The following is a 21,117-nucleotide window of genomic DNA, read 5'->3' on the forward strand; positions in this document are numbered from 1 at the left end:
TTTAGGAAAAAGCCGGAAAGATGTAACTAGCGGGTGCTATGTGGAAGTGTGCTGGCACAGGAGGCTGCAATCATTGAGGGGGAGGGGCATTATACAGATAGCCACATGTAACATAACCAAGAGTTTAGACCCTTACCTCTCCAGCACTGTGCACCCTCTGGTGTTTGAGCAGCTCGGACCTCCAGCGATAGCTCTTCCCGCAGAGCGTACACGGAAAGGGCTTCTCCCCGGTGTGGGTCTTCAGGTGGGTGGTGAGGTGCTGGCGCTGTACAAAGCTCTTTCCGCACTGGGCGCACTGGTACGGACGTTCCCCAGTGTGAATGCGTTCGTGGATGAGAAGAGAGGTGTTGCGCCGGAAGCACTTGCCGCACTGGTTGCACACGTAGGGCCGCTCTCCGAGGTGGGTACGCTGATGTCTCACCAGGTCCTGACTGTGGAGGAAGGTCTTCTCACACTGAGTACATGGGAACAAGCGCTCAGGGCCGCCACTCGGGTTCTTATCTGTCGCATTCACAACCCCGTTGGTATCCTGATGTGTGCTCTGACCACCATTGATTGCTTTCCAATCGTCCTCTGCTGACACAAAATATCACTCCATTAGTCAGCAATGAGCCAACATTTTTTTGGGATTTTTGCATTTACTCTAAATTAAAGTTCATTAACAGACATAGGAATTTAGAGATCATTGGGTTATACAGCTCCCTACAGGAGAACTTATACAATCGAAAACGATACAATTCTACCACCCCCTCCTATTCCCAGTATGCCAAAGTCAAAACCAGTACCAAAAGGATAATTGTGACTGTAGTCACCGTCACTGGGAATGAAGGACAGACACTATATGTGGGGTTTGTTGTTGTTAAGTGCCTGTATCCCATTGTTCTATTGTTTGTCTGCCTTGGGATCAACCTATTATGGGATGTATACGTGTATGTGGATTAGTTGCTAGCGGGGAGGCGGGATTTCTCCAGCAGCCCTTCCTATAGACTGTCTACTGTTGGAAAGTTGAATATACCTGTGTGTCATGTTACGGAATGTAGTTTACCCCGCCCTGTGTCATTATGCTGATTTACTCACCTATCGTCTACTGTGGGGATGTGTTTACACTTATAATAATGTGTATTGTACTTCAGGGGCTCGATGACGGCAAGTCTGCTAGTTAATTGGCTCAGGTTGATTGAATCACTGTTACCTATTAGTAGCTGTTGGGAAAGTAGAATACTGTTTGTGTTGGTTGTTCTTACGTGATTATCTCTCAGGCACAGAGGAGTCATCTGTGAAATGTTTACTTGTCCCCTCTTAGGTCCAACGGAAAATGCGCCTGGAAAATGATTTAAGAAACCCCTTGCATAGGGAATCATATAAAAGCCAGCTGTGGCTGAATAAAAGTTGTTGTTGACTCCCAGAACTGTGTGTCGTCCAGTTACTGGGGGGGGAGATTCTGCCTTGGATATGTTAGTACTTCCTCAGCTTCAAGGATTATACAGTGGAGATATCTAGGCTGGGTAATGGAGCTCCGCTACAATAATATTAGACACAAAAGGGGTGGGACCTGTGTCCCAAAGGCAGTACCAAGAGCATGATATTAGACACAAAAGGGGTGGGAGCTGTGTCTCAAAGACAGTACAAAGAGCATGATTTTATACACAAAAAGAGTGTAACCTGTGTCCCAAAGACAGTACAAAGAGGATATTATTAGACACAAAGGGATGGGACCTGTTTCCCATAAGGCAGTACAAAGAGGATATTATTAGACACAAAGGGGTGGGACCTGTGTCTCAAAGGCAGTACAAAGAGGATATTATTAGACACAAAGGGGTGGGACCTGTGTCTCAAAGGCAGTACAAAGAGGATATTATTAGACACAAAGGGGTGGGACCTGTTTCCCATAAGGCAGTACAAAGAGGATATTAAGACACAAAAGGGGTGGGACGTGTGTCCCAAAGGTAGTATCAAGAGGATGATATTGGACACAAAAGGGGTGGGACCTGTGTCCCAAAGGCAGTACAAAGAGGATATTATTAGACACAAAGGGGTGGGACCTGTGTCCCAAAGGCAGTACAAAGACGATATTAGACACAAAAGGGGTGGGACCTGTGTCCCAAAGACAGTACAAAGAGGATATTATTAGACACAAAGGGGTGGGACCTGTGTCCCAAAGGCAGTACAAAGACGATATTAGACACAAAAGGGGTGGGACCTGTGTCCCATAGGCAGTACAAAGAGGATATTATTAGACACAAAGGGATGGGACCTGTGTCTCAAAGGCAGTACAAAGAGGATATTATTAGACACAAAGGGGTGGGACCTGTGTCTCAAAGGCAGTACAAAGAGGATATTATTAGACACAAAGGGGTGGGACCTGTGTCTCAAAGGCAGTACAAAGAGGATATTATTAGACACAAAGGGGTGGGACCTGTGTCCCAAAGGCAGTACAAAGAGGATATTATTAGACACAAAGGGGTGGGACCTGTGTCTCAAAGGCAGTACAAAGAGGATGATATTGGACACAAAAGGGGTGGGACCTGTGTCTCAAAGGCAGTACAAAGAGGATGATATTGGACACAAAAGGGGTGGGACCTGTGTCTCAAAGGCAGTACAAAGAGGATATTATTAGACACAAAGGGGTGGGACCTGTGTCTCAAACACAGTACAAAGAGGATATTATTAGACACAAAGGGGTGGGACCTGTGCCTCAAAGGCAGTACAAAGAGAATGATATTAGACACAAAAGGGGGTGTTTGTTTTTCAACCGAGTTGTACAGTTTATAGGTTACATTAAAGGCGGAAAAAGTTTTGAAATTATTTATCTTTTTTTCACATCACAGAAACCTGACATTTTTTTTCCAGGGGTGTGTAGACTTTTTATACCCACTGTATCTATGTGATAGGGACTTAAGACTGTAAGATTCTTGAGGGCAGGGACTGATGTAAATGTATATATATATATATATATATATATATATATATATATATATATATATATATATATATATATATATATATATAGGGCTGCTAACTGCCACTGCTACATAAATGTGCAATAAATGATGCTTAGACATGATCTAAAAAGCGGAGGATGGAGGTTGCCGGGGGGGGGGGCACCTGGACACACAGTTGCACAGATCAGTAATGATGGTCACACATGTATGGATACAACCGCTCAATAAACTGATCATTTTGGTATCTCATTTGAGCAAATATACAGAGTGATTCAAAAGGATGGTGCAAAAGTAAAACTGATTTAAGTACAAGTTGTCCCCAACCCTTTACAAAAGTGTGCAGAGGGGGACACAGACAGAACTTCCTCTGACAATTAGATAACAGGCCAAGAAACTCACCAAAGAAATTCTCCTTCTCCGTCTTACAGCCGGCATCCGTCTTGGACAACAGAGACTGGGAGGGGGAGACAAAACATCACTCATTACCATCCTTCTTATGGCTTTGCACATTGACTATGCAGGACATTAATACCTTGGCTGCCGAAACAGACCTCCTCCTAAACAATGCTAGTTTTCTGGCTGTAACGCTATAAGCAGAACTCTATACACACCACAAGTTAACTTCTTCCGGACGGCCAACCACTGTGTATTTACGTTGCTACTTTGACATTAAATACCAGGGTTATGGCAGCAGATAGCTGCCATAATACCTGTAAAGAGAATGTGTGTCGGCACTGCTCTTTGTCCAATATGCTAATGTAATGTATCACACTCCAAAAACGTGAAAACTTTTTTAAAAAGGACAGTATAAAAATAAAAAATAAAAGATAAAAATACAAAAGAGGAAAAAAAAAAATGTAAAGCGCCACCGTCCCCGTTAGCTTGTGCGGAGAAGCGAACGCATACGCAAGTCCCGCCCACATATGAAAACTGTATTCAAACCACACATGTGAGGTATCGCTGCGATCGTTAGAGCCAGAGAAATAATGTGAGCCCCAGACCTCCTCTGTAACTCTAAGATGGTAACCTGTAGAAATTTTTCAAGTGTCGCCTATGGGAATTTTTAAGTACCAATGTTTGTCGCGATTACACGAGCGTGCGCAAATTTGAAGCATGACATGTTGGGTATCTATTTACTCGGCGTAACATTAACAAAATTGGGCTAACTACTGTTTTCTTATTTTTTTTTAATTCACAAAAGTGTATTTTTTCAAAAAAAATTGCGTTTGTAAGACCGCTGCACAAATACGGTGTGATAAATAAAATTGTAATGATCTCCATTTTATTCTCTAGGGTCTCTGCTATAACAATGTATATAATGTTTGGGGGTTCTAAGTAATTTTATAGCAAAAAGAACTGATTTTAACTTGTAAACAACAAATGTCAGAAAAAGGCCCGGTCCAGAGGTGGTTAAGCCAACACATTCAGAACTCTGGAGCTGAATATCTGTTCTGGGTCAGTGATACAAAAGAAAGGTGATCTGATAATTATTCATAAAGGATACAAATCTTCCTCATCCTTCACATGGCCCTCATTGTTCAGACTGGGCAGTACAGAGCTAGGACGGGTTGGAACTCACCTCTTCATGCACCTTTTGATGTTTCAGGAGCTCTGAGCGCCAGCGGAATCCCTTCCCGCACTGCGCACACTGAAAAGGCTTTTCTCCGGTGTGGGTCTTCAGGTGTGTGGTGAGGTGCTGGCGCTGTACGAAGTTCTTCCCGCACTGGGCGCACTGGTACGGCCGTTCCCCCGTGTGAATGCGTTCGTGGATGAGCAGCGAGGTGTGCCTCCGGAAACTCTTCCCGCAGACGTTACAGATGTAGGAACGCTCGTCTGTGTGCACCCGTTGGTGGGTGCGCAGCGTCCTCTTATTCAGGAAATTCTTACCGCACTCCGGACAGGAATAGCTGCGCTCCGTTTTCTGCGCCCGCTGCCGCAACAGCAGCCTGGCCCGCTTGCCTAGAGCCTTGCCTCTCTCTAGGGTGCCCAGCGTGCCTTGACCTTCGCGCTTGAAGCGCCTCTTTACTGCGACATCTGGGAAAAAGAAGAGAGCGGATGATTGGCTGTGGAATCGGTGCTGAGGAACAGATATTAAGAACAGTGCAGCCAATCAGACCTAAGTTCAGGAATTCAAGTTAATGCAGATTTTCCATGGCCAGCGTGTGCAGATTGCCAGATCTGTGGAGAATTGTGCAACCCACAAATATGGTCTGCCTAAATGTATGCTCCTAATCCCTTCCATGTGCTGCCTCCGGCCCTTTAAGGCATCTAAACGGCAGGAGGCAGACGTTCGGGCGGGAATTCGGGTCATGTGACCGCTGTGATTGGCAGTCACATGATCGGAAAGCTCCCAATTTCTAGTATGCATTGGGAGCTCACCGGTAACCGCCGACTACCGTGCTAGGAGCGCGCAGGGAGCGTGCATTCAGAGCGGTAAATGGTTTACCCAGGGCCGCATATATGAAGCTGAAGGCCCACGCGCCAAGGGACCGCATATGTACATTCGGCTGGCGTGAAGAGTTTAATGGCAGCTCTACCACCATCATATACACCAGGGGTCTCCAAACTACAGCCCTATAGTTGTTTAAGAACTACAATTCCCATCATGCCTAGTCATGTCTGTGAATGTCGGAGTTTTACAATGCCTCATGGGATGTGTAGTTCCACAACAGCTGGAGGGCTGTAGTTTGGAGATCCCCAATATACAGTATTTCCCTTCCCTTTGCTCTCTCAGCTCCCAATACTTCAAGGGGTTGTAAAGTCAGAACGTTTTTTTTTATCTTAATACATTTTATGCATTAAAATAAAAAACCTTCTGTGTGCAGCAGCCCCCCTCAGCCCCCCAATACTTAGCTGAGCCCCCTCTCTATCCAGCGATGTCCACGACTGTCTCAGCCATCCGAGACTCTTCTTCCTGATTGGCTGATACACAGCAGCGGCGCATTGTCTCCCATTCCACCGGTAGACCCAGGCATCCTACCTCCACCGCCGCCGAAGAGAAGAACCGCTGCAGCATGAAGATGTGTCCCCGTGAAAGATGGTATCCCTTCCGCAAGTGCGCATGTGCCAGTCTCCATGTAAAAAAAAAACGGAAGTGATGTCATTACATGACTTCCGGGTACTTGGCGCCGAATTAAAATAACTGACAGCATTCAAAACAGCCAAACTTGGCATTTTGAATGCTTTTCAGTGCCGAGGAGGGGTTTGGGGTCTTTTAGACCCCCAGATCCCTCCACAAGGAGTATCTTTAGAAAAAAAAATTTTTTTACATGTCCGAAAATATCAGCAGATATCGGCCGATACCGATATCTGATGACCAAAATATCGATATCGGCATTAAAAAAACAATATCAGTCGATCACTAGTCGGTACATCACTTCCTGTTGCAGAATCTGATAGGAAGAGGTATTCTGATAGAACACCAGGCCTCAGAGTCGGATGCCCCCCTTCCTCCCCTATCACCCCCATTCTGATAGAACACCAGGCCTCTGAGTCGGATGCCCCCCTTCCTCCCCAATCACTCCCATTCTGATAGAACACCAGGCCTCTGAGTCGGATGCCCCCCTTCCTCCCCAATCACTCCCATTCTGATAGAACACCAGGCCTCTGAGTCGGATGCCCCCCTTCCTCCCCAATCACTCCCATTCTGATAGAACACCGGGCCTCAGAGTCGGAAGCCCCCCTTCCTCCCCAATCACCCGCGTTCTGATAGAACACCGGGCCTCAGAGTCAGATGCCCCCCTTCCTCCCCAATCACCCCCATTCTGATAGAACACGGGGCCTCAGAGTCGGAAGCCCCCCTTCTTCCCTAATCACCCCCATTCTGATAGAACACCAGGCCTCAAAGTCGGGAAGCCCCCCTTCCTCCCCAATCACCCCCATTCTGATAGAACACCAGGCTTTAAAGTCGGAAGCCCCCCTTCCTCCCCAATCACACCCATTCTGATAGAACACCAGGCCTCAGAGTCGGAAGCCCCCCTTCTTCCCTAATCACCCCCATTCTGATAGAACACCAGGCCTCAGAGACGGAAGCCCCCCTTCCTCCCAAATCACCCCCCTTCAGAAATATCCCCATGAAAACGCAGACAGTCTCTCACCTTTCTGCCCGTCCTCAGAAGCTTTTGCGGAGTTCTAGAACAGATGAAAAGAACAAGTTACTCTGACAGGCGGAGTAGGCCCCCTCGTCACACAGCTCCGTACCAGCCGCAGCAATTTGTACACAACAGCGCGGCGCTCTATGCATCTAGATGTGCGTTTATAACACAGGATCTCATTTACCCAGACACAACTTTCTACAGGCTGCTGTGAGAGAAAATGAGAACATTTTAGTGGTGGGTTAGAAGCAGGACATGAAAAAAGGCCAGTAGAATCATGGAAGCAAGCGTATGAAGAGGAGATTCTTATCGGTATTTGATCTAGAGACTAGGTACAGTATCTCACAAAAGTAAGTACACCCCTCACATCTTTGTAAATATTTTATTCTATCTTTTCATGTGACAACACTGAAGAAATGACACTTTGCTACAATGTAAATTAGTGAGTGTACCAGTGCTGTATCTTGGCCTAGGGCGGCACTTTGCAGGGGGGCAGCAAAAAAGCTGCACAACGCAATAAAAAAAAAAACAGCCTCCTCCCAGCTCCCACAAGAAAAGGGTCCCCGCCGGCTTGCACAACACTTTTAGTTTAGTGCCAGTATTATGGGGCGAATTGGGCCAGAGGGAAGGGTCCAGGAGGCAAATCAGTCTGGCACCCCCATAAAGCAGTCACACTGCTACCTGCCGGTATGATAGGCTGCGCTAATGGGCCCCGATAGGCTACACTGGTGGCCACTGATGGGGCTGTACTGATGGCCACTGATGATGCTGCACTGATGGGCAGTAATGAGGCGGCACTGATGAGGCTGAACGTATGGGAACTGATAAGGCTATGCTGATGGGCACAGATAGACTGTGGTGGGTGGGTTGTGGTACAGATGAGGGGTGGGTCATATTTAAATTAGGGGGTGAACAAACTTAGTCAGGCCTAGGGCAGCACAAAACCTAAATACACCACTGGAGTGTACAGCTTGTATAACAGTGTAAATTTGCTGTCCCCTCAAAATAACTCAACACACAGCCATTAATGTCTAAACCGCTGGCAACAAAAGTGAGTACACCCCTAAGTGGAAATGTCCAAATTGGGGCCCAAAGTGTCAATATTTTGTGTGCCCGCCATTATTTTCCAGCACTGCCTTAACTCTCTTGGGCATGGAGTTCACCAGAGCTTCACAGGTTGCCACTGGAGTCCTCTTCCCCTCCTCCATGATGACATCACAGAGCTGGTGGATGTTAGAGACCTTGCGCTCCTCCACCTTCTGTTTGAGGATGCCCCACAGATGCTCAATAGGGTTTAGGTCTGGAGACATGCTTGGCCAGTCCATCACCTTTACCCTCAGCTTCTTTAGCAAGGCAGTGGTCGTCTTGGAGATGTGTTTGGGGTCGTTATGTTGGAATACTGCCCTGTGGCCCAGTCTCTGAAGGGAGGGGGATCATGCTCTGCTTCAGTATGTCACAGTACATGTTGGCATTCATGGTTCCCTCAATGAACTGTAGCTCCCCAGTGCCGGCAGCACTCATGCAGCCCCAGACCATGACACTCCCACCACCATGTCTGACTGTAGGCAAGACACACTTGTCTTTGTACTCCTCACCTGGTTGCCCCCACACACGCCTGACACCATCTGAACCAAATACGTTTATCTTGATCTCATCAGACCACAGGAGATGGTTCCAGTAATCCATGTCCTTAGTCTGCTTGTCTTCAGCAAACTGTTTGGGGGCTTTCTTGTGCATCATCTTTAGAAGAGGCTTCCTTCTGGGATGACAGTCATGCAGACCAATTTGATGCAGTGTGCGGCGTATGGTCTGAGCACTGACAGGCTGACCCCTCCCCCCACCCCTTCAACCTCTGCAGCAATGCTGGCAGCACTCATACGTCTATTTCCCAAAGACAACCTGTGGATATGACGCTGAGCACGTGCACTCAACTTCTTTGGTAGACCATGGCGAGGCCTGTTCTGAGTGGAACCTGTCCTGTGTGGAACCTGTCCTGTTAAACCGCTGTATGGTCTTGGCCACCGTGCTGCAGCTCAGTTTCAGGGTCTTGGCAGTCTTCTTATAGCCTAGGCCATCTTTATGTAGAGCAACAATTCTTTTTTTTCAGATCCTCAGAGAGTTCTTTGCCATGAGGTGCCATGTTGAACTTTCAGTGACCAGTATGAGAGAGTGAGAGCGATAACACCAAATGCAACACACCTGCTCCCCATTCACACCTGAGACCTTGTAACACTAACGAGTCACATGACACCAGGGAGGGAAAATGGCTAATTGTGCCAAACTTGGACATTCGTCACTTTAGGGGTGTACTCACTTTTGTTGCCAGCGGTTTAGACATTAATGGCTGTGTGTTGAGTTATTTTGAGGGGACAGAAAATTTACACTGTTACACAAGCTGTACACTCACTACTTTAAATTGTAGCAAAGTGTAATTTCTTCAGTGTTGTCACATGAAAAGTGAATACAATATTTACAGAAATATGAGGGATGTACTTACTTTTGTGAGATACTGTGTGTCGGTTGGGATGAGGCCTAATAATAGGATTTTGGACATAAAAAAATTGGGCTGGTAGTAATATTTATTACTTTCCATGATTTCAGCAATTGAAGGCTATATGATTTCCATCTAAAGGGGACTAAAGTCTACATGTTTTCCTCTCTTTCTTCCACCTTGTTTTTGGGCATCTGTGAGGTCCTCCTCTGTGTCCTGGGACCTCCTTCGGTCATTAGATCTGGCTTCAGTTGACCCCTTCATCTGCCTTAGTGATCCTCAATTTCTTTATGCAACATTATTTACGCATTTTATGTGTATTATATTTTTACATCAAATTCTATCTAGTATGTGGAATATATCTGTTAAGAACTAGCTGACGATGTATTTTATATTTGTAGTAACCCATGTGCAAATACCCTTGAAAAAGCCATAAGGCCAAAACGCGTCGGGGGAGTCCCGTCCCTTTGAGTCTGGCCATCTGGTTTCTTTTGGTTGATGGGTCACTTGGGCAGTACCCCTAAACTTCCCCTATCTTTATTCCTCTGTGAGGGGGGCTGCACTATAGGTTATGCAATTCATTCTATGTGATTTTTATGCTGTGTATTGCTCTTACATCCCATCTAATATATCCATTGATTGGAGGATTTATAAACTTATATCTAATAAAATGTATCAAGTTTTACATAGTTGTGATTTATTAGTACCTGACGGGGGAGTTCAACACGTTTTAAGTCCCTGTTTCCCTCTTTCATAAGCAAGCTTATGCAAGACTATGCCACCCAGAGGAGCGCCATCAATATGCATTACGCTAAAGCGGCCAATCAGAACAAAGCTTACACTGATTTGCTGTAGTAACAGATGAGCTGAGTTGAAGAGGAGTCTCTAATATTCAGCTCCTCCACCTTTTCCTGCAGGAATCACAGTTACCAGCACGGTGCAACTTCTGCATGTCCTATCTGCATCGGGATTGGACGGAACACCTGAGCATTACCGACACACCTCATTGGTTAGAAAGGGGCGTATTTTGGAGAGGTTTCGGAGGTTGAGGCGGCAAAATTTAGACAGCGATTGGATGTGGGGCTTGAAGGAGAGTTCAGAGTCCAGGACTACACCTAGAACTTTGATAGTTGTGCCATCGATATTGACAGAGATCGGGGGGAAGGAAAAATTAGAAGTTCTGTTTTGGAAAGATTGAGTTTGAGGAAGTGGTGTGACATCCAGACCGATATATCTGATAGTAAATTAGTGATACGTGAGGAGACTGAGGGAGAGAGCTGAGGAGTGGATAGGTAGATTTGGGTATCGTCAGCGTAGAGATGGTATTGGAAGCCATGGGAGGCTATCAACTGACCCAGAGAGGAGGTGTAGACTGAAAATAGGAGGGGTCCAATAACAGAGCCTTGGGGGACCCCAACAGAGAAGAGAAGAGGAGAGAAGGAAGTAGAATTGTAAGTAACGCTAAAGGTGCGGTTGGATAAGTAGGAAGAGAACCAATGAAGAGTACAGTCATGGAGACCAAAGGCCTGGAGTTTTTTGAGGAGGAGGGGATGGTCAACCACATCAAAGGCAGCAGAAAGGTCCAGGAGGAGGAGTACAGAATAGCGTCCATTGGTTTTGGCCGTTTGTTAGTTTTAGGAGAGCAGTTTCAGTGGAGTGTTGAGGCCGAAATCCAGACTGAAGTAGATCAAGAAGGCAATTCTCGGCAAGGCTCAGTTGGTTGTAGACCAGACGTTCAAGGAGTTTGGATAAAAAGGGGAGCAGGGAAATAGGGCGTAGGTTGTTAAGATTGGTTGGGTCCAGTGAGTGAGCTGGGGGCTCTGCTGAATGTGGGTACCAACGAGCTGGGGGATCTGCTGAACAAGGTTACCAATGAGCTGGGGGATCTGCTGAACAAGGTTACCAATGAGCTGGGGGATCTGCTGAACAAGGTTACCAATGAGCTGGGGGATCTGCTGAACAAGGTTACCAATGAGCTGGGGGGGATCTGCTGAACAAAGTTACCAATGAGCTGGGGGGATCTGCTGAACAAAGTTACCAATGAGCTGGGGGGATCTGCTGAACAAGGTTACCAACGAGCTGGGGGATCTGCTGAACAAGGTTACCAATGAGCTGGGGGATCTGCTGAACGTGGGTACCAATGAACTGGGGGGATCTGCTGAACAAGGTTACCAACGAGCTGGGGGGATCTGCTGAACAAGGTTACCAACGAGCTGGGGGATCTGCTGAACAAGGTTACCAATGAGCTGGGGGATCTGCTGAACAAGGTTACCAATGAGCTGGGGGGGATCTGCTGAACAAAGTTACCAATGAGCTGGGGGGATCTGCTGAACAAAGTTACCAATGAGCTGGGGGGATCTGCTGAACAAGGTTACCAATGAGCTGGGGGGATCTGCTGAACAAGGTTACCAATGAGCTGGGGGGATCTGCTGAACAAGGTTACCAATGAGCTGGGGGGGATCTGCTGAACAAGGTTACCAATGAGTACAGAGAAGAGTGAAGGGCCTTTAATTAGACAGTCATACACAGATATTGGACGTTGGTCATCCTAGTGCCCCCTGTGAGATCTGAGCCATGGTTTAGTACAGAGAAGAGTGAAAGGCCTTTCATTAGACAGACACACACAGATATGGGACATAGCTGACCCTAGTGCACGCTGTGAGGCCTGAGCCATGGTTTAGTACAGAGATAAGTGAAGGACCTTCCATTAGACAATCATACACAGATATGGGACATAGCTGACCCTAGTGCACCCTGTGAGGTCTGAGCCATGGTTTAGTACAGAGAAGAGTGAAGAGCCTTCCATTAGACAGTCATACACAGATTTGGGACGTAGGTCATCCTAGTGCACCCTGTGAGGCCTGAGCCATGGTTTAATACAGAGAAGAGTGAAGGGCCTTTCATTAGACAGTCATACACAGATATGGGACATAGCTGACCCTAGTGCACCCTGTGAGGCCTGAGCCATGGTCTAGTACAGAGAAGAGTGAAGGGCCTTTCATTAGACAATCATACACAAATATGGGACATAGCTGACCCTAGTGCACCCTGTGAGGCCTGAGCCATGGTTTAGTACAGAGAAGAGAGAAGGGCCTTCCATTAGACAGTCACACACACATACATAGGTTGTACCTGGTCCTGGTGCACCCTCTGGTGTTTGGCGAGTTCAGACCTCCAGCGATAGCTGTTCCCGCAGACGTCACAGGGAAATGGTTTGTCCCCGGTGTGGGTTTTCTTGTGGGTGGTCAGGTGCTGCTGCTGTACAAAGCTCTTCCCACACTGCAGACATTTGTACGGCCGCTCTCCCGTGTGAATCCGCTCGTGGATGAGCAGTGCGGTGTGTCGGCGGAAACACTTCCCGCACACGTTACAGATGTACGAGCGTTCGCCCAGGTGAGCACGCAGGTGCGCTTTTAACGTCCGCTTGTTGTAAAAAATCTTCCCGCACTCCGCACAGGCGTGGGCCTTCTCCGCTTTGGTGTTACGCGGTCGCTTCTTCGTCACACACCTCTTGGGTTGAGGATTCTTCGCGTGATCGCTGGAGTCTCCTGCATGTCAGAGACAGAATGCAAGGAATATAAATGCAGATTTTTTATTATATAAATCCACACTCAGGATAAAACCTATAATCAGTAGTCCGCTACACAAACAAATTCCTTTCAATAATGTTTAATTTAACTTTTAGGGGCATCATTCTTGCCATACCTTCCATATAAATGATCCTTCTGAGCCTCAGTATATGTACCTTCCTGTCCAGGGGCTGCTCTATCTCCAGCAGGGTGACTGGTTCCATCACCACTCCAGTATCCAGCCTGCTAAAGTCAATGATGGATGCACGGTTCCGACATATGCATTCAGAGCCATGCATCGTCATTGATTTTAACAGGCTGGCTGCATGAACCACCTGTGCCTCCCAGGCAGATAAATACAGCCCTCGGCACAGGTGTGTCATAGCAAGATGCTGATTGGACAGCATGATTATTGCACAGGTGTGCCTTAGGCTGCCCACAATAAAAGGCCACTCTAAAATGTGCCGTTTTACTGTATTGGGGGGGTCCGAAAACCGGTCAGTATCTGGTGTGACCACCATTCGCCTCACGCAGTGCAACACATCTCCTTGGCATAGAGTTTATTAGGTTGGTGATTGGTTCCTGTGGAATGTTGGTCCACTCCTCTTCAATGGCTGTGCGAAGTTGCTGGATATTGGCAGGACCTGGAACACGCTGTCCTATACGCCGATCCAGAGCATCCCAAACTTGCTCAATGGGAGACATGTCTGGTGAGTATGCTGGCCATGCAAGAACTGGGATGTTTTCAGCTTCCAGGAATTGTGTACAGATCCTTGCACCATGGAGCCGCGCATTATCATGCTGTAACAGGAGGTGATGATCATGGATGAATGGCACAACAATGGGCCTCAGGATCTCATTACGGTATCTCTGTGCATTCAAAATGCCATTAATAAAATGCACCTGTGTTCCTTGTCCATAACATACGCCTGCCCATACCATAACCCCACCGCCACCATGGGCCACTCCATCCACAACGTACGCCTGCCCATACCATAACCCCACCCTCACCATGGGCCACTCCATCCACAACATACGCCTGCCCATACCATAACCCCACCGCCACCATGGGCCACTCCATCCACAACGTACGCCTGCCCATACCATAACCCCACCCCCACCATGGGCCACTCCATCCACAACATACGCCTGCCCATACCATAACCCCACCATGGGCCACTCCATCCACAACGTACGCCTACCCATACCATAACTCCACCGCCACCATGGGCCACTCCATCCACAACGTACGCCTGCCCATACCATAACCCCACCGCCACCATGGGCCACTCCATCCACAACATACGCCTGCCCATACCATAACCCCACCGCCACCATGGGCCACTCCATTCACAACGTACGCCTGCCCATACCACAACCCCACCGCCACCATGGGCCACTCCATCCACAATGTACGCCTGCCCATACCATAACCCCACTGCCACCATGGGCCACTCCATTCGCAATTCCTCCCCCTGACACCAATGATGGGGTACTATTCCTCCCACTGATACCAATGATGGGGCACTATTCCTCCCACTGACACCAATGATGGGGCACTATTCCTCCCACTGACACCAATGATGGGGCACTATTCCTCCCACTGATACCAATGATGGGCACTATTCCTCCCACAGATACCAATGATGGGGCACTATTCCTCCCACAGATACCAATGATGGGACACTATTCCTCCCACTGATACCAATGATGGGCACTATTCCTCCCACAGATACCAATGATGGGGCACTATTCCTCCCACAGATACCAATGATGGGGCACTATTACTCCCACAGATACCAATGATGGGGCACTATTCCTCCCACTGATACCAATGATGGGACACTATTCCTCCCACAGATACCAATGATGGGGCACTATTCCTCCCACTGATACCAATGATGGGACACTATTCCTCCCACAGATACCAATGATGGGGCACTATTCCTCCCACAGATACCAATGATGGGGCACTATTCCTCCCACTGATACCAATGATGGGACACTATTCCTCCCACTGATACCAATGATGGGACACTATTCCTCCCACTGATACCAATGATGGGACACTATTCCTCCCACTGACACCAATGATGGGACACTATTCCTCCCACTGACACCAATGATGGGGCACTATTCCTCCCACTGATACCAATGATGGGGCACTATTCCTCCCACTGATACCAATGATGGGGCACTATTCCTCCCACTGATACCAATGATGGGACACTATTCCTCCCACTGATACCAATGATGGGGCACTATTCCTCCCACTGACACCAATGATGGGACACTATTCCTCCCACTGATACCAATGATGGGGCACTATCCCTCCCACTGACACCAATGATGGGACACTATTCCTCCCACTGATACCAATGATGGGACACTATCCCTCACACTGACACCAATGATGGGACACTATTCCTCCCACTGATACCAATGATGGGGCACTATTCCTCCCACTGACACCAATGATGGGACACTATTCCTCCCACTGACACCAATGATGGGACACTATTCCTCCCACTGACACCAATGATGGGACACTATTCCTCCCACTGACACCAATGATGGGGCACTATTCCTTCCACTGTCTAAGAGGGGATATGTCTTTTCTTATCAGTCAGAGCTGGAGAGGACTTTGAAGACTGTTCCTTGGGTTTCTTCCATGGAGGATGACTGAGTTCTTTCAACCAGTAGCATCCTTGATTATACAGAAAACTGGTCACAGTGACATTGTCACTTGAATAGCATGCCGGTCAAACGCTTCTTACAAAACGGTTTCGCAGTTCAACTGACATGGAACATAGAAAATGAGACAAAAAGCTTCCTGCGAACTGTCACAGATGGACATTTAACCACTTCAATACTGGGCACTTTTACCCCCTTCCTGCCCAGGCTAATTTTCAGCTTTTAGTGCTGTCGCATTTTGAATGACAATTACGTGGTCATGCAACACTGTACCCATATAACGGAATTTTTGTAAAATCTTACCGTAAAATTCCTTTCTCCGAGTCCTCCGACAGTCGCCGCCCACTCATTAAGTCTTCACCAATGGGGTATTGACTTAATCTCCATAGGAGTAACTAGGCACAAGACTTGTTAAAAAAAACAAAGTAATCTACATAGACACACCTTTGGGGCTGTCCCACTGGTCCAATACCCCCTGCCATCAGCATTCCCAACTCAGTTTGGTAGCAAGCAGTTAAGTCCATAAGAACCCCAATAGAGGGGCGGGGGCGGCGACTGTCGGAGGACTCAGAGAAAGGAATTTTACGGTAAGATTTTACAAAAATTCAGTTTTCTCTTACGTCCTCCGACAGTCGCTGCCCACTCATTAAGTCTTCACCAATGGGGATGTCCCAAAGCAGTGTAGACATGAGGGGTGGGAAACACGACCGTCATAAAGGCAACGCAGTACCCACGTCAGAGAAAGGAACCTTACGTGAACGCAAGGTAATCCCCTGGGCAATAAAAGCTCAACAGGAGCAACAACGCAGGAAGCAAATAACCAAAAGGGGAAGAAAACAACAACCCCCAACAGACAGGGCAGGCAACGACCTGACCCCATCAAGGCACTGCCGCACACAGAACTTTGCGGCCAAAGGAGGCATCTGCCGATGCCAGAACATCAATCTTGTAAAACTTTGAAAAGGTGTGCACTGACGACCAAGTCGCAGCCTTGCACACCTGGGCCACCGAGGCCTGATGCCGGAAGGCCCAGGACGCACTCACCGCTCTAGAAGAGTGCACCTTGACAGGGAAGGGTGGCACCCATTCCTTAATCTAATAGGCCTGAACAATCGTCTGTCTTATCCATTTTGAAATGGTCGTTGCAGACGCAGCCATACCCTTTCGAGCACCCTCAGGAAGGACAAAAAGAGAATCCGACTTCCAAAAGGATTCAGTGGAGGACAGGTAAACCCTGATAGCCCTGACAACATCCAGAGAATGCAACACAAACTCCTTAGGATGCTTAGGATTCGCACAAAGCGAAGGCAAAACAATGTCCTCATTAAGGTGAAAATCAGAAACCACCTTAGGAAGAAAAGACTGGTTAGGTCGCAAGACCACCTTATCCCTATGAACCACCAGGTAAGGGGATCGGCAAGACAAGGCCACCAATTCCGACACTCTGAATTGATCGCCACCAAAAAGGCAACCTTTTTCGACAGCAAAGGCAACAAAATTTTCCTGATGTTTTCAAAGGGAGGACGTTGTAAAACGGACAGAACTAAGTTCAAGTCCCAAGGAGGCAGAGGCTCCCTTTGAGGAGGGCCCAAGTGACGCACACCCTGAACAAAGGTACGAATCAAAGGAGTTCGACGCCAGGGGGCGCTGAAAAATGACGGCCAGAGCAGACAGCTGGCCCTTAATCGTGGTCAACGCCAGGCGCTGATCCATACCAGTTTGCAAGAAGGTCAACACCCTCGCCACCGAGTAGGCACGAGGAGAGAAGCCCCTGGATTCACACCAGGCAAAATAGGCCTTCCAAGTACGGTAATAGATCTTACCGGAAGAGGCTTTCCTCGCTTTGAGCAGAGTAGGAATGACCTCAGAGGAGAGACCCCTGTCTCTCAGGACCTGGCTTTCAACAGCCATGCCGTTAAAGCCAGCGACTGTAAAGAAGGATGGAAGATCGGTCCCTGCGATAGCAGATCGTCTCGTAACGGCAGCCGCCACGGAGGCTCGACGGCCAGTTGAACGATGTCCGCGTAACACCAGAACCACCAACCTCGGTTCCGAGACTAACCTGCGCAGGAACCTGGACAACAACTGAATCGGGGGAAAGGCATATATCAGACGATACCGGTGCCAAGGCACCACCAGCGCATCCGATGCGTCTGCCAGAGGATCGCGTGTTCTTGCCACGATCCCTCCCACCTTGTTGTTTAGCCGGGATGCGAACAGATCCACATCCGGGGATCCCCATTTCACACACAGCATTTGAAACACCTCCGGGTGCAGGGACCATTCCCCCTGGTCCAGGGTCTGACGGCTCAGATAATCGGTCTGCCAGTTCTCCACACCCGGAACGTGAACTGCCGAAATCGCCGGGACGTGAGTCTCGGCCCAAGACAGAATACTGGTCACCTGGGCCGCCCGGGCACTCCTGGTGCCCCCTTAGTGATTGATGTAAGCCACCGCAGTGGCATGGTCCTTCTGCACCCGCACAGGGCAGCCCTGAAGACGATCCGACCAATGGAGCAGGCACAGCTTGATCGCTCTCAATTCCAGGATGTTTATCGGCAGGGACGATTCCTCCACCGACCACGTGCCCTGGGCAGACAGGTTGCCCAGGACGCCACCCCAGCCTGACAGGCTGGCATCCGTGGTAATCACTGTCCACAGCAGCGGCCGGAAGGATTTTCCCTCCGCTACGGCCGGGGACTGGAGCCACCACAGAAGATCCAGTCTGGTCTGATGACTCAGAGACAGCCTCAAGTCCAAGGACTGAGGTAGCCTGTCCCACTTGGCCAGTATCTCCGCCTGGAGAGACCGTGTGTGAAACTGTGTAAACGGATATCGCCTCGAAGGCAGACACCATCAACCCCAGGGACCGCATACAGGTCCTGAGTGACGAGGATTCGTTGTCCCTGAGGCACCTGACCTCGCTCTGCAGAGTCCGGAGCTTGTCCTCCGGCAGAAACACCTTCGCCTGGGCGGATCCAAGGCCATTCCCAAATATGGGAGACGAACCGAAGGAGACAAAGTCGACTTCTGGACGTTGATGGTCCATCCGAACTCCTGAAGCGTCGGAACCGTAGTGGACAGATCGCGCAGCAGGCTCTGACTGGCACTCGACCTTAACAGGAGATCGTCCAGATATCCCAAGATAGCAATTCCCTGTGCCCTTAACAGGGCCAAAACAGGAGCCAGCACTTTGGTAGACACCCTTGGAGCCGAAGCGAGACCGAAAAGCAACGCCACAAACTGAAAATGTTCCTCCGCGATTGCAAATCGGAGGTACCTCTGAGGACCCTCGAATATGGGGATGTGCAAATACGCAACCTTGAGGTCGATGGAAGCCAGGAAATCTCCCGGGCTCAGAGGCTACCACCGATCGGAGTGATTCCATGCAGAACTTTTGAACGCGCACAAAGCGGTTCAGAGGTTTCAAGTCCAGAATTGGATGCACTTTGCCCTCCTTTCTGGGCACAGTGAACAGATTCGAATAGAACCGTCGAAATCTGTCCAGGTGTGGCACCGGGACTATCACCCCTTGAGCGAGTAAATCCTGCACCGTCCGACGAAAATCTTGCCAACGATCTGGGGTCAAATGCACATTTGAGGGAAAGAACCTATCCGCCAGCCGTGAAAGGAATTCGATCTTGTAACCTGATCGAATGATTTCCTGAACCCACCTGTCAGGAATCCGGAGCAGCCAAGGTTCGAGAAAACCGCGCAGACGTCCCCCCACCCCTGAAACGTTCCCTTAGGATTCTGTGGCAACAGAGTGCTCTTGCCCCCAGTGACCCCCTTAACCAATTCATCCAGGGATTCCCCAAAAAGACGAGACCCAGCATAAGGGATGTCAGACACCGTCTTCCTGGAAGTCTGGTCAGCCGACCAGCTTTTCAACCAAATCAAGCAGCGATTAAGCACTGCGACACTAGATAAGCGTGCAGCAAGCGGAGCCTCATTTAAGGCCGCATTGCACAAATACATGACCCCTTGATAAATCTGGTCCACTATCTCCAAAATAGTAGGGGGGGCAGAATCAGCTACGAGGGTGCGTTTGAGCACTTTGGTCCAATCCGCCACGGCTTGAGCCACCGCGACAGAGGCGAAAATAGGTTTCAGCATGGAACCCGCCACTGTGTAGGAATGGCGGGCGAGAGATTCCAGCCTCCTATCCGTAGGGTCCCTAAACACCGGAGAATCCTCGGTGGGTACCAGAGTGGCCCTGTTCAATCTGGCCACAGTGTGATCCACTTTGGGAGCCACACACCAGCGCGAATCCGTAGGAGACGCAAAGGGGAAGAGGAGTTGAAACTTCTTTGGCACCACAAAAAGTGCGCTTCAAGTTACGCCATTGTTCATTTACATTTTCATGGAACTCAGCGGGGCAAGGAAAAACCTGCGCCGCCTTACGGGATCTGTGGGTACCAAAAGAGGACCATTTTCCCGGAGGATTGGGCTCATCCTCTAAATGTAGTGTTTCCTTAATGGCAATGATCAGAGCATCCATAGCTGCGCGGTCCTCAGTCGCCCCGGGGGGGGGGGGGGGGGGGATCATCCATCCCCACATCCTCCGCCTTCCCCTCAGACTGAAAAGAGCAAGACCCCTCAAGGGGTAAACTATCTACGGCAACCATGTCAGAGTCAGAAGAAAGAGAGACCCTAGGCCTTTTTCTAGCATCCCGTTCAGACATCAAAAGATCCACCTCGGACGCTAAAGTCGCAAGGCCGGCAGTTAGACCAGGCAGAGCAGAAGATTCAGAGGAACCTGAATCCTCCACCAAAGCAGGGGGAAATTTGCTGTCCTGGGACTCCATAAGAAAATACTTTTTTTTTTTTTTAAAGTACTGGCCCTTTAAGCGCACCGCGATCCCCCGCAGTGCACCGCTATGAGAGACTATGCAAAACGACCCCCAAGCAGGAATAAGCTGACAGCCAGAGGTATTCCCACAAAGACAGCAAGACAGACCCCACAAGTGTTACCTACACGCCTGCCGATCTTCTATATGCAGAAAGAGGAAGTGATGTCACCGCAATAGGCTGAACTAGGATTTTTTGACCAAGGAAAAATGGTTGCCCATAGAAAGTAATGGGAGGCTTCGGAAAAATGGCCGCCAACATGTGCTCAGCAAAAAACACATTGCCACACACAAGATGGCGCCGCAAGGCGCCAAAACACACTACATACACTGCTGTATAAGCGCCCACAGTGCAGCCAGCATGCTGCCCACACCTAAAATGGCGGACCGGCGGTTTTTAACCCCGCAGCCGTCGCCGAACGTGTCTGCACCTCCAAAAGCACCATAAAGTGACATAGGAGAGGGACCCCCACAAAC

The 21,117-nt window shown here is 48.8% G+C and overlaps 1 protein-coding gene across 4 annotated transcripts in view; it reads right to left on the minus strand.

The window, feature by feature from the left end:
* The window catches only part of LOC309545762 (uncharacterized protein), a 74,741-nt gene that overhangs the window by 18,530 nt on the left and 35,094 nt on the right, over positions 1–21,117 (minus strand). For 2 of the 4 annotated variants that reach the window (XM_082245115.1, XM_082245113.1), the window contains exons 5-9: positions 12,660–13,075; positions 7,040–7,073; positions 4,522–4,976; positions 3,342–3,396; positions 137–573 (exon numbers count right to left, since the gene is read on the minus strand). In XM_082245115.1, the coding sequence (XP_082101241.1) occupies positions 137–573; positions 3,342–3,396; positions 4,522–4,976; positions 7,040–7,073; positions 12,660–13,075 (1,397 nt within the window). Of the gene's footprint in view, positions 1–136; positions 577–3,341; positions 3,397–4,521; positions 4,977–7,039; positions 7,074–12,659; positions 13,076–21,117 lie in introns of all 4 variants that reach the window. The other 2 variants (XM_082245114.1, XM_082245112.1) reach the window with 1 other exon arrangement.

This window comes from Pelophylax lessonae, assembly GCF_965119305.1.
Source record: "Pelophylax lessonae genome assembly, chromosome: 2".
Classification (NCBI taxonomy): Eukaryota; Metazoa; Chordata; class Amphibia; order Anura; family Ranidae; genus Pelophylax; species Pelophylax lessonae.